At 37.0% G+C, this 14,507-nt stretch overlaps 1 protein-coding gene across 1 annotated transcript in view; it reads right to left on the bottom strand.

Moving 5' to 3' along the window:
* The window catches only part of LOC117345220 (neural proliferation differentiation and control protein 1-like), a 76,277-nt gene that overhangs the window by 37,905 nt on the left and 23,865 nt on the right, over positions 1-14,507 (bottom strand). Inside the window, exons 3-4 of the mRNA XM_033908241.1 lie at positions 14,223-14,462; positions 12,232-12,298 (exon numbers count right to left, since the gene is read on the bottom strand). Coding sequence (XP_033764132.1) covers positions 12,232-12,298; positions 14,223-14,462 — 307 coding nt within the window. The remainder of the gene's footprint in view (positions 1-12,231; positions 12,299-14,222; positions 14,463-14,507) is intronic.

Below are 14,507 nucleotides of genomic sequence, written 5' to 3'. Positions count from 1 at the left end.
CATGTATAAATGCTATCCTGGTTGTGATATACTAACCATGTATAAATGCTATCCTGGTTGTGATATACTAACCATGCCTAAATGCTATCTTGGTTGTGATATACTAACCATGCCTAAATGCTATCCTGGTTGTGATATACTAACCATGTATAAATGCTATCCTGGTTGTGATATACTTACCATGCCTAAATGCTATCCTGGTTGTGATATACTAACCATGCCTAAATGCTATCCTGGTTGTGATATACTAACCATGTATAAATGCTATCCTGGTTGTTATATACTAACCATGCCTAAATGCTATCTTGGTTGTGATATACTAACCATGCCTAAATGCTATCCTGGTTGTGATATACTAACCATGTATAAATGCTATCCTGGTTGTGATATACTAACCATGCCTAAATGCTATCCTGGTTGTGATATACTAACCATGCCTAAATGCTATCCTGGTTGTGATATACTAACCATGTATAAATGCTATCCTGGTTGTTATATACTAACCATGCCTAAATGCTATCTTGGTTGTGATATACTAACCATGCCTAAATGCTATCCTGGTTGTTATATACTAACCATGCCTAAATGCTATCTTGGTTGTGATATACTAACCATGCCTAAATGCTATCCTGGTTGTGATATACTTACAAAGCCTAAATGCTATCCTGGTTGTGATATACTAACCATGCCTAAATGCTATCCTGGTTGTGATATACTTACAAAGCCTAAATGCTGTCCTGGTTGTGATATACTAACCATGTATAAATGCTATCCTGATTGTGATATACTAACCATGTATAAATGCTATCCTGGTTGTGATATACTAACCATGTATAAATGCTATCCTGGTTGTGATATGCTAACCATGTATAAATGCTATCCTGGTTGTGATATACTAACCATGTCTAAACACTATCCTGGTTGTTATATTACTAACCATGCCTAAACACTATCCTGGTTGTGATATACTAACCATGTCTAAACAGTATCCTGGTTGTGATATACTAACCATGTCTAAACACTATCCTGGTTGTGATATACTAACCATGTATAAACACTATCCTGGTTGTGATATACTAACCATGTATAAACACTATCCTGGTTGTGATATACTAACCATGTATAAATGCTATCCTGGTTGTTATATACTAACCATGCCTAAATGCTATCCTGGTTGTGATATACTAACCATGTATAAACACTATCCTGGTTGTGATATACTAACCATGTATAAATGCTATCCTGGTTGTTATATACTAACCATGCCTAAATGCTATCCTGGTTGTGATATACTAACCATGTATAAACACTATCCTGGTTGTGATATACTAACCATGTATAAATGCTATCCTGGTTGTTATATACTAACCATGCCTAAATGCTATCCTGGTTGTGATATACTAACCATGCCTAAATGCTATCCTGGTTGTGATATACTAACCATGCCTAAATGCTATCCTGGTTGTGATATACTAACCATGTATAAATGCTATCCTGGTTGTTATATACTAACCATGCCTAAATGCTATCCTGGTTGTGATATACTTACAAAGCCTAAATGATATCCTGGTTGTGATATACTAACCATGCCTAAATGCTATCTTGGTTGTTATATACCAAAGTCCTATCAGATTCAATACACATATCTTTATCATCACAGCTCAATCAATACAACACTTCAACCTGTACACATTAAGTAACATTGTTACAGTTTTCAGACGATATTATCATCTTCATGATTAAAACTCACAAAACACATCCTACATAATAGATGTAGTAAATATCTTAGAAGCATATCACTTTTCACTAACAATATCACTGAAGTAGAAGATCTGTATCAAAAGGAGACTCATATATACCAGAGAAATGATCAGAATAAATCGGCCAACTATCATACAATTCTGTACGCCAGTAAAGGTGTCGATAGCAGGGGAGGATATTACGTCTGGGAGACAATAGCAGGGGAGGATATTACGTCTGGGAGACAATAGCAGGGGAGGATATTACGTCTGGGAGACAATGTTGTGTAGACATGCACATTAACCATTACAGGAACGCCTTATATGGAAGACTTAGTAAAACCTGTCATCTGACGTGAGGATTAGAATCGTGGCCAATAATTACTCCATTGTCACACTCTGGCCAACTCTAGTCTCCTACATTGTAGAACACATTTTTACTACAGATTTGTATTGTTTTAGTGTTACAATAGCTATATGACGACCTCCAAGTGATTACTGACACTTAATACAATAAGAAAACCTTGGAGAAATCTGTGCAATTTTAGACAGCAAAGGAAAACTTTGGGAGGAATTAGAATAAATTTAGACAGCAAAGGATACTCTTGGGAGAAATAAGTGCCATTTCAGACAATAAAGGAAAACCTTGGACGTATCAATGTAATTTTAGACCGCAATGGAAAACCTTGGATGGTATATATAAATACAATTTTAGACTGCAATGGAAAACCTTGGATGGTATATATAAATACAATTTTAGACCGCAATGGAAAACCTTGGATGGTATATATAAATACAATTTTAGACTGCAATGGAAAACCTTGGATGGTATATATAAATACAATTTTAGACTGCAATGGAAAACCTTGGACGTATCAATGTAATTTTAGACAGCAATGGAAAACCTTGGAAGGTATAAATACAATTTTAGACTGCAATGGAAAACCTTGGATGGTATATATAAATACAATTTTAGACAGCAATGGAAAACCTTGGAAGGAATATATGTAATTTTAGACTGCAATAGAAAACCTTGGAAGGTATATATAAATACAATTTTAGACTGCAATAGAAAACCTTGGAAGGAATAAATGTAATTTTAGACAGCAATGGAAAACCTTGGATGGTATATATAAATACAATTTTAGACTGCAATGGAAAACCTTGGATGGTAGACATAAATACAATTTTAGACTGCAATAGAAAACCTTGGAAGGAATAAATGTAATTTTAGACAGCAATGGAAAACCTTGGATGGTATATATAAATACAATTTTAGACCGCAATGGAAAACCTTGGAAGGTATAAATACAATTTTAGACCGCAATGGAAAACCTTGGATGGTATATATAAATACAATTTTAGACCGCAATGGAAAACCTTGGATGGTATATATAAATACAATTTTAGACTGCAATGGAAAACCTTGGATGGTATATATACAATTTTAGACCGCAATGGAAAACCTTGGAAGGAATATATGTAATTTTAGACAGCAATGGAAAACCTAGCTTGGAAGGAATAAATGTAATTTTAGACAGCAATGGAAAACCTTAGATGGTATAAATACAATTTTAGACAGAAATGGAAACCTTGGATGGTATAAATACAATTTTATACTGCAATGGAAAACCTTGGATGGAATAAATGTAATTTTAGACTTCAATGGAAAACCTTGGATGGAATAAATGTAATTTTAGACTTCAATGGAAAACCTTGGATGGTATAGATACAATTTTATACTGCAATGGAAAACCTTGGGAGAAATAAGTACAATTTAAGACAGTAAAGAAAAACATTTGAGGACATCTTAGCAATCTGTGAAACTGGACACAACATATAGTAAAGTTATGAGAAACTGGACACAGCATATTGTAAAGTTATGAGAAACTGGACACAGCATATTGTAAAGTTATGAGAAACTGGACACAGCAAATAGTAAAGTTCTGAGAAACTGGACACAGCATAGAAAAGCTCTGATAAATTACAGAATATGACACCAGGGGTTGTTTGCCTGTGACCAGTTATTCCAAATTGAACATGACACAAATTGATGACTGAACTATACACAATACCAATATCAATGACAAGATAGTGGTATAATGGTTATAAGTGGTTAATATTGATAAAATAGCCCATCACTGTCAGACCAATACCTACCCTCCAAATGTAATGATGGCAATGAGTTCTGAGAAGAGACACATTGGAAGTCCTTCCTACATAACATCCAAACGTCCAGATCATATACCCGCACACTAACTAAAACGTCCAGATCATATACCCGCACACTAACTAAAACTTCATCATTTAGCCAATAAAATTGTATATGGAAATCAGATCTGAATGGAAATATTCCTAATTATACCTACTTGATCCTGATTGTGTGTTATAGCCAGATGGTGCGATCAGCATGTGTAGGTATGTCAACATAAAATGTAGAGAGGACTATAGATCTGTGAAACTTCCTGACAATGACCAAGTGTGACATCTGTCACCAGATCTTTATCTCTTCTTGTCAAACACTAGACCAGTTTCATCATCCAGTAAAACACAAACATCATATGTAATGTCCAACTATACCTAGCAAATGGCAGACATAAAACTATGAATGTCATTCTGTGATCTGTTGAGCTTATGATGTCGCTATATGTGGATGTTGGGTTCCGACATGAAATTTGTAGATACTAGCTAGATGGCAAGTGATCATGATGATAAGGAAAAGCTATACAGTGACTATCGTATGTGATATTCACTACAATATGTTACTTTTACTAGTATCTGCTGTAAGTACTGTTCTAAAAGCCAGGTCTGGATTTCATCAATGTTAAAATTTACCATAGGAAAGTATTGTTTGAATAAAAGGAATAAATCTTTCTTAAAAACTTTCCGTAACATCTGTAATGCTTTAATATGAATTGAAAAATTGAGTTAAGGAGTTTCCTTAAGTTTATGAATATTGATGAAACTGGAGCTAGTTGGGTATACATCCTAACATCCATTTAGATGTACAATCTAACATCCATTTAGATGTATAAATGTAACATCCATTTAGATGTACAAATCTAACATCCATTTAGTTGTACATCCTAACATCCATTTAGTTGTACAATCTAACATCCATTTAGATGTACATCCTAACATCCATTTAGATGTACAATCTAACATCCATTTAGATGTACAATCTAACATCCATTTAGTTGTACAATCTAACATCCATTTAGATGTACATCCTAACATCCATTTAGATGTACAATCTAACATCCATTTAGATGTACATCCTAACATCCATTTAGATGTACAATCTAACATCCATTTAGTTGTACATCCTAACATCCATTTAGTTGTACATCCTAACATCCATTTAGTTGTACATCCTAACATCCATTTAGATGTACAAGTCTAACATCCATTTAGTTGTATATCCTAACATCCATTTAGATGTACAATCTAACATCCATTTAGTTGTACATTCTAACATCCATTTAGATGTACAAGTCTAACATCCATTTAGATGTACATCCTAACATCCATTTAGTTGTACATCCTAACATCCATTTAGATGTACATTCTAACATCCATTTAGATGTACAATCTAACATCCATTTAGTTGTACATTCTAACATCCATTTAGATGTACAAGTCTAACATCCATTTAGATGTACATCCTAACATCCATTTAGTTGTACATCCTAACATCCATTTAGATGTACATCCTAACATCCATTTAGATGTACAATCTAACATCCATTTAGATGTACAAGTCTAACATACATTTAGATGTACAATCTAACATCCATTTAGATGTACAATCTAACATCCATTTAGATGTACAATCTAACATCCATTTAGATGTACAATCTAACATCCATTTAGTTGTACATTCTAACATCCATTTAGATGTACAATCTAACATCCATTTAGTTGTACATTCTAACATCCATTTAGATGTACAATCTAACATCCATTTAGATGTACAAATCTAACATCCATTTAGATGTACAATCTAACATCCATTTAGATGTACAATCTAACATCCATTTAGATGTACAATCTAACATCCATTTAGATGTACAATCTAACATCCATTTAGATGTTCAATCTAACATCCATTTAGTTGTACATCCTAACATACATTTAGATGTACATCCTAACATCCATTTAGTTGTACATCCTAACATACATTTAGATGTACAATCTAACATCCATTTAGTTGTACATCCTAACATCCATTTAGATGTACAAGTCTAACATCCATTTAGATGTACATCCTAACATCCATTTAGTTGTACAATCTAACATCCATTTAGATGTACATCCTAACATCCATTTAGATGTACAATCTAACATCCATTTAGATATACATCCTAACATCCATTTAGATGTACAATCTAACATCCATTTAGATGTACAAATCTAACATCCATTTAGATGTACAATCTAACATCCATTTAGATGTACAATCTAACATCCATTTAGTTGTACATCCTAACATCCATTTAGATGTACAATCTAACATCCATTTAGATGTACAATCTAGCATCCATTTAGATGTATAAATCTAGATTCTCAGCTTCCTTTCATGTCTGTTACATTTTTAATGAATCATCTTTTGTTGTAAATATGTTTTTGAAAATTTGATTGTCAAAGACAGAATCAATCTGACTGGTTGGTAATGAATCGGAATGTCAATGGGCTCTGTCAGAACCCCATGTAACAAAGTACAGAGATAGATCTCACTTTTTGATTGAGCAGTGAACATCTTTCAAATAGTGTTCAAACTGTATGTATGTTAACTGTACAATTATGGGGGAATTAAACATGAATTCATTGAATTAGCCAAACCAATGTTATAGTTATTTGATCCGCCTATCTCATTTAATGCTACAATGCTTAAATACCAATCCAATCAACCAACTCTCCATGAAAAAATAATAGGGATTGATTTTCCAAGGGCATTAAATAAGCCAAGGAATGTTTAAATTCATTACTCAATTACTAGTTGTTGTGACCAATTCAGGAACTGAACTACTGTTGTGACCAATTCAGGAACTGAACTACTGTTGTGACCAATTCAGGAACTGAACTACTGTTGTGACCTATTCAGGAACTACTTTTTTGATTGAACTACTGTTGTGACCAATTCAGGAACTACTTTTTTGATTGAACTACTGTTGTGACCTATTCAGGAACTACTTTTCTGACTTATACAGGAATAACTATTTGAGCTCATGCTATTCAGGAAATAGCATCTCAAATTAAATAAACCTCATTTCTTCTTACGTCAATAATCCAGTAAATTTATAAGTCTACTATCGAGTTACTCTAGCAACAAGTCAGACTCAGTCACTGGCTAATCTATCTTTCTGAGCTTTTGTAATGATGAGTGTCAGATGCTGATCAAGTGGAGTCTAAAACAACATCAACTGATATCTACATGTTTAACCGTGTGTAAAAGACTTGATCAATCTAGTAGTTCCAACAAGGAAGTTATATCCTTGTTAAGATGATTCCAACAAACTCCACTGGTTTCTTACTCTCATACATGTGCCATTGAATCACTGTCGCCTTTTCACAAACAGCACTAATTACATCACACTCTATTGATATGGTCAGACACACTCAGAATTATGCACGGAAATTTGGTTACATCTCTGTACAGATATGTATACATACACACCAGTAAGTGTATTAGGACAATACCCCAGGGACAATACAAACGGGAAACATCCATGACTTATTCATTACCAAACATCACCTGTCATACAAGTTACAGAGCCAGATCCCTATGTGGGCATGTCAGTGGGGATTAACACTGCTGAACTCCACTACCTGTGTGGGCATGTCAGTGGGGATTAACACTGTAGAACTCCACTACCTTTGTGGGTGTGTCAGTGGGGATTAACACTGTGAAACTCCACTACCTGTGTGGGCGTGTCAGTGGGGATTAACACTGTAGAACTCCACTACCTGTGTGGGCGTGTCAGTGGGGATTAACACTGTAGAACTCCACTACCTGTGTGGGCGTGTCAGTGGGGATTAACACTGTAGAACTCCACTACCTGTGTGGGTGTGTCAGTGGGGATTAACACTGTAGAACTCCACTACCTGTGTGGGCATGTCAGTGGGGATTACCACTGTAGAACTCCACTACCTATGTGGGCATGTCAGTGGGGATTAACACTGTGAAACTCCACTACCTGTGTGGGCATGTCAGTGGGGATTAACACTGCTGAACTCCACTACCTGTGTGGGCATGTCAGTGGGGATTAACACTGCTGAACTCCACTACCTTTGTGGGCATGTCAGTGGGGATTAACACTGTCAAACTCCACTACCTGTGTGGGCATGTCAGTGGGGATTAACACTGTAGAACTCCACTACCTTTGTGGGCGTGTCAGTGGGGATTAACACTGTAGAACTCCACTACCTGTGTGGGCGTGTCAGTGGGGATTAACACTGTGAAACTCCACTACCTTTGTGGGCGTGTCAGTAGGGATTAACACTGTAGAACTCCACTACCTTTGTGGGCGTGTCAGTGGGGATTAACACTGTGAAACTCCACTACCTGTGTGGGCATGTCAGTGGGGATTAACACTGCTGAACTCCACTACCTGTGTGGGCATGTCATTGGGGATTAACACTGCTGAACTCCACAACCTGTGTGGGCATGTCAGTGGGGATTAACACTGCTGAACTCCACAACCTGTGTGGGCATGTCAGTGGGGATTAACACTGTGGAACTCCACTACCTGTGTGGGCATGTCAGTGGGGATTAACACATTGGAACTCCACAACCTGTGTGGGCGTGTCAGTGGGGATTAACAGTGTGGAACTCCACTACCTGTGTGGGTGTGTCAGTGGGGATTAACACTGCTGATCTCCCTAACCTATGTGGGCATGTCAGTGGGGATTAACACTGTGGAACTCCACTACCTGTGTGGGCGTGTCAGTGGGGATTAACACTGTAGAACTCCACTACCTGTGTGGGTGTGTCAGTGGGGATTACCACTGCTGATCTCCCTAACCTATGTGGGCATGTCAGTGGGGATTAACACTGTGGAACTCCACTACCTATGTGGGCATGTCAGTGGGGATTAACACTGTGGTACTCCACTACCTGTGTGGGCATGTTAGTGGGGATTAACACTGTAGAACTCCACAACCTGTGTGGGCGTGTCAGTGGGGATTAACAGTCTGGAACTCCACTACCTGTGTGGGCATGTCAGTGGGGATTAACACTGCTGAACTCCACTACCTTTGTGAGTGTGTCAGTGGGGATTAACACTGTGGAACTCCACTACCTGTGTGGGCATGTCAGTGGGGATTAACACATTGGAACTCCACAACCTGTGTGGGCGTGTCAGTGGGGATTAACAGTGTGGAACTCCATTACCTGTGTGGGCATGTCAGTGGGGATTAACACTGTAGAACTCCACAACCTGTGTGGGCATGTCAGTGGGGATTAACAGTGTGGAACTCCACTACCTGTGTGGGCATGTCAGTGGGGATTAACACTGTAAAACTCCACAACCTGTGTGGGCGTGTCAGTGGGGATTAACACTGTAAAACTCCACAACCTGTGTGGGCATGTCAGTGGGGATTAACACTGTCAAACTCCATTACAAACTACAAAAAAACAACTACAAAACAAAAGTTCTGAGTTTTAAAATACATGATCATCACTGAAATCTTGACTATTGATCCATGTCTGTTGGGACTCTATACTTTACATGGAAATGAAGGACATAAAATTACCATGAATCGGGAGCGGTTATGTCATGGCAGCAACAGAGCGGTATTATACCTCAGAACAGTGTAACAGCTGTTTTAGTGCCGACTGGATGTGCTGTATTGTACACAGCAACATGCCAGCCAAAGTGTCAGAACTTGTAGGAAGGATACTTAAATACAGCTTGATGTTCTGAGTATAATTGATGGGTGTTCTACTTCACTAAATATCGGCTTTATTTCTCTCTCTTTATATCTCTCTTGTTATGATCAACTCATTAAGATTGTGGCACTGTCAAAAACCTGAAATCTGGCCAGTCCTAGCACTGTTAGCACTCTCGAAATCCTGAAAACTGGCTGGTACTAGCACTGATTAAAACCTGAAAACTGGCCAGTTATTACCAAAATCCAAAACCTGAAAACTGGCCAGTTACTACCAAAATCCAAAACCTGAAAACTGGCCAGTTACTACCAGTCAATCCAAAACCTGAAAACTGGCCAGTTACTACCAGTCAATCCAAAACCTGAAAACTGGCGGGTACTAGCACCGAATAAAACCTGAAAACTGGCTAGTACTACCACAATCCAAAACCTGAAACCTGGCCAGTTACTACCAAAATCCAAAACCTGAAAACTGGCCAGTTATTACCAAAATCCAAAACCTGAAAACTGGCCAGTACTACCAGTCAATCCAAAACCTGAAAACTGGCCAGTTACTACCAGTCAATCCAAAACCTGAAAACTGGCGGGTACTACCAAAATCCAAAACCTGAAAACTGGCTGTTACTAGCACTTTCAGAAACCTCAAAACTGGCCGATACTAGAAATGTTGGGAAAATCTGTGACTTGTTGCAGGAGATTCTATATTTGACAAAGAATGAAATAGAGTTCTCAGATGCTCTTTAATGAAAGAATTAGGTGAGATAAGATTGATCATTCCAAGATGTAGAGATCTGGGAATAAAAAACATACTTTGAATTTGACATCACAATGCTTAATTCACCATTTATAAACTGGTCATAGTAGTACTAGTTACATTAAGCAGCTGACAAAAGACACACTGTATTAAAAAATAACTTCAACAATAAGGGAGATAAAGTTGTCTGTAAGGCATGCAGGTAACCTTTGACACATTAACCTTGACTATTGACCACCAGAATGTGACCAGCTGTAGAACTGGTGGTTAGGATGCTGTGGTGTAAAATTGTTGAGAGGTAAATGTAAATACTTGTTGGCTGGAACCCCGGCTGCCTAAGTGAAAGGCAAGTGTGTTACCACTGTGCCACCCGACCACCCGAAGGTTCTCAAGAGTCATTGATTTGGAATAGGACTGGAATGGGACAGGACAGAGGATAGGACAGGACAGTCGAATATCACAGCTCCCCCACGCCCACCCTATAGAAGGGTAGGGGTATTAAAATAATGGTTGTCCCTTGTGTGAACATCACTTCCTGATGACCTCTCACAGTGAAAGAGAACTCAGGTCTCCCTCTGATGACCTCTCACGGTGAAAGAGAACTCAGGTCTCCCTCTGATGACCTCTCACCGTGAAAGAGAACTCAGGTCTCCCTCTGATGACCTCTCACCGTGAAAGAGAACTCAGGTCTCCCTCTGATGACCTCTCACCGTGAAAGAGAACTCAGGTCTCCCTCTGATGACCTCTCACCGTGAAAGAGAACTCAGGTCTCCCTCTGATGACCTCTCACGGTGAAAGAGAACTCAGGTCTCCCTCTGATGAAAGAGAACTCAGGTCTCCCTCTGATGAAAGACAGATAAACTGGCTGATTCAAATATACTTGTTTGCCCACATTAGCTTCTGCAAAGGCCTCATATTGATTTCTTTAGCCAGTGTCACACAGATTCGTGGATGTCATGTTACTAAGTACAGCAGCATCCTGTTACAGCGTTACTGTAGAGGAATACCCGGTAGATACCTCAGTCTCATAATTTTTACAGCTAAAGTAGTGATTTATATAAAACATTTACAGCAGTGTTTTATATAAAACAGATTCTAACTAATATCAAAGAGTACATATGTCAGTTATCAGATTGTTTCTTTTGAATTTCTCTTTGGCTTAGCAATACAGGGTTTGACTTTAGATAACAAATGTAACAGGAAATGAATTCTGGCTTGTAATGTACAATAATTAATTTTTCTTCGTTTTCATGGTAAATACTCAAATGTGATTGGTCCAAAAATTCTTTTCATTCTTCTATGAAAGAAATTCCGAGAATGGCGCGAAAAATGTGACATCACAATACGACAATTGACATTGCGTATTGATTTGAGAAAAAGAATCCCATTTAAAACCAGTAAAATTGTACATAAAACATGTTTTAAATTAGAAAATCATTTTCAAAAATTAATTATAAGCGTTGATGTCAATTATTTTTTAGTTTCATCAGGGTATGAAACAAATTTTGTTTGCAAACTTCTGTAAGAATCTGCTACGCGGATTCATACAGTTTGCAAACAAAATTTGTTTCATACCCCGATGAAACTAAAAAAAAATGACAACAATGCTTTAATGAGGGTCTTCTTAATGTTGATACCATAAGTACAGCTGTAGGATAATGTTCTCTAAATTTTATCACAAGTACAACTTCAGGACAAAGTTCTCTAAACCAGACATTGTGTCAAATTATCTATCTATTACTCTTCTGTTAGTGACTAATTAATTGTCTACACAGAACTTCCATCTAGCTTGATTGGTAGATCAATCAAACTCCAGCGATAATCTGTGCTACAAAACTGTATACTTACTTGTACCAGCAAACTCCAGCAATAATCAGTCCTATAAAGGCAGCTAAACTGCATCCTGTTGTTATTGCTGTGAAAAAATCATAATATTGAGTTATGTTTTTGTAAAATCACAAAAAATATGACTGAAGATGAAAGGCATAGACTATTGTTAGGCGAACCCACCTCCCCAGAAGGAAAATGTGAGACCCCTGGGTCACGGAATTCACAATTTTGATAAAGCACCTTTAAGACCCTTCCATCTAAGAAAAGTATGTATTTGATTCTACCTAAATATAAGGGTCTTGATAAGATGATTTTTGAAATTTCAGTCAATTTGACCCCTTTTTGCCCCACCCTTAGTCCCCTGGGAGGTCGGGGACCATATAATTCACAATTGGTTGACCATTGGCCATGGAAGGATTCTGCAAAGTTTCACTGCTATTGCATGGTTCACAGATTTCTGAAAAGTCAGAAATGTAAATTGTTTACAGATGCATGACGAGCGATGCACAACAGCAGACAAAACAGCAATTAGAATAGGTAGGTCAATTGAGATTTCACCTCAGGTGACCTTAAAAGAAAAACAATCACAAGCCTGTACACAAACCTTAATTGTCCTTATCCATGAAGATACATTAAGGTCCTTTATCAATATATAAAATTTGATCAAAATACCTCAAGGAATGAAGCTGCTAGAGTGCTGACAATCTTTAGCATTACTTATACACATACTTACAAGACGGACACAGAGGAAACCTTCAGTCCCCCTAGTTTAACCAGTAGGGGACTAATAATGAAGTTGCTAAGTGTTTACGAGACAGTTATGGGCATGATAAAACAAACTCTCTAGGTTATACTCTTGTTTGTCTAACCCTCAGCAGAGCCTCATGTCAGACAGTGAAGAATATCATCCCTAGAGTTGGAGAGTTTTCTGTCACACCCTCAAGGTAGGGGAAGATTCTATTAGACATAAATCTCCAAATTTCATGTGCCAATGAAATATATATTTCTGTTGGAAAAGTGTATCGAAAGAGTGCATAAAAGACATTCATGTAAAATCACACTTTGATTAATTAGTGTGGATAAAGAAGCAGATGACAGACTTATACAAAGCTTCCCAACCCTAATGTTGGGTATATTGTAAAAAGTAGTATAACAAGATTAGAGACCGGTAAACCCATACAAAGTACACCTACAAGCAGTATAGCAAGATTAGAGACCGGTAACAAAGTCAAAGTATGTTGCTAGGAAGAATTTAATGTATTCATCATAATGGAAATGAAATTCTTCTGATAAATTGTCCTTTGGGTAGATGCATTTATCAATAAACATAAAAGAATTTTCCATACTTAACCAATTTTTGTTGGAGCTAGAATAGGAAATCCATTAGCATGTCCCTGATGTTCCACAAAATCAATTGAGCGACTTTACAACAGCTCTATCTAGTGTTACTGAATGGGTTGTAATCAAAGACCAGACATTCTACAAGATTCTGTACACTGCAGACACCAGGCAGCCATTAGAACTTTTTTTTATTACAACTGACGCAATTTAGTTTCACCAAATACGATAAAAAGTTTTTTGAGATAACACCTGAGAAATGTATCACTTATCAACACAATAATGGTTAGAATGTGACATGTAGAATAAATTTTGATCAACCTTCCACGTCAAATCTTAACAATGCTAAAATCATCATTATATTTATATAAGGTCAGTTAAATGTTATGGTTTGGATTTGAAAATGATATTTATATATGTTGTTTGTTGTACTTAGTAAATTATATTTACAGGACTGTTTTCAAAGGTGTATCTGATTAAAATCTATTCAGCAAATAAAGCAACTGGATACAACAGAAAAATCAGCAGATTTCAATGCAATCAATAGAGAGCACTGTTCTGATTGGTCAGTATTAAGAAATGGTTTATCATGATGTGATGACATCTTTACAATGATGATATAAGTTTTGAACTGATAAAATGTTTTACAGAGTAGTTAGGAAATGTCTTACCTATAAATAAGAAGTCACCCCTAGGCATGCCAATAATATGACTCTTTTCCTCCTCCTCATTGTTTTGGACAAGGGCTGCGGCTTTAGGTGTGGGTGGATCTGTGGGTTTTGACACTTCTGGTACAGGACTACCCGTATCTTTTCCATCATTTTGTCCGGGTGTTTTTGAAGCTGTATCTTTTGTGTCAACTAAAACTTCTTTGTCAATAACTTTATCTTCAGCTAGTACATTATCTACATCTGCAAGAAGAGTGAAAAAAAAAACATCAACCTACACATTATATA

The sequence above is a fragment of the Pecten maximus genome, chromosome 2 (assembly GCF_902652985.1).
Source record: "Pecten maximus chromosome 2, xPecMax1.1, whole genome shotgun sequence".
In the NCBI taxonomy this organism is placed as follows: Eukaryota; Metazoa; Mollusca; class Bivalvia; order Pectinida; family Pectinidae; genus Pecten; species Pecten maximus.
The sequence above is the reverse complement of the archived record's forward strand: the minus strand, read 5'-3'. Positions and strand labels throughout refer to the sequence as shown.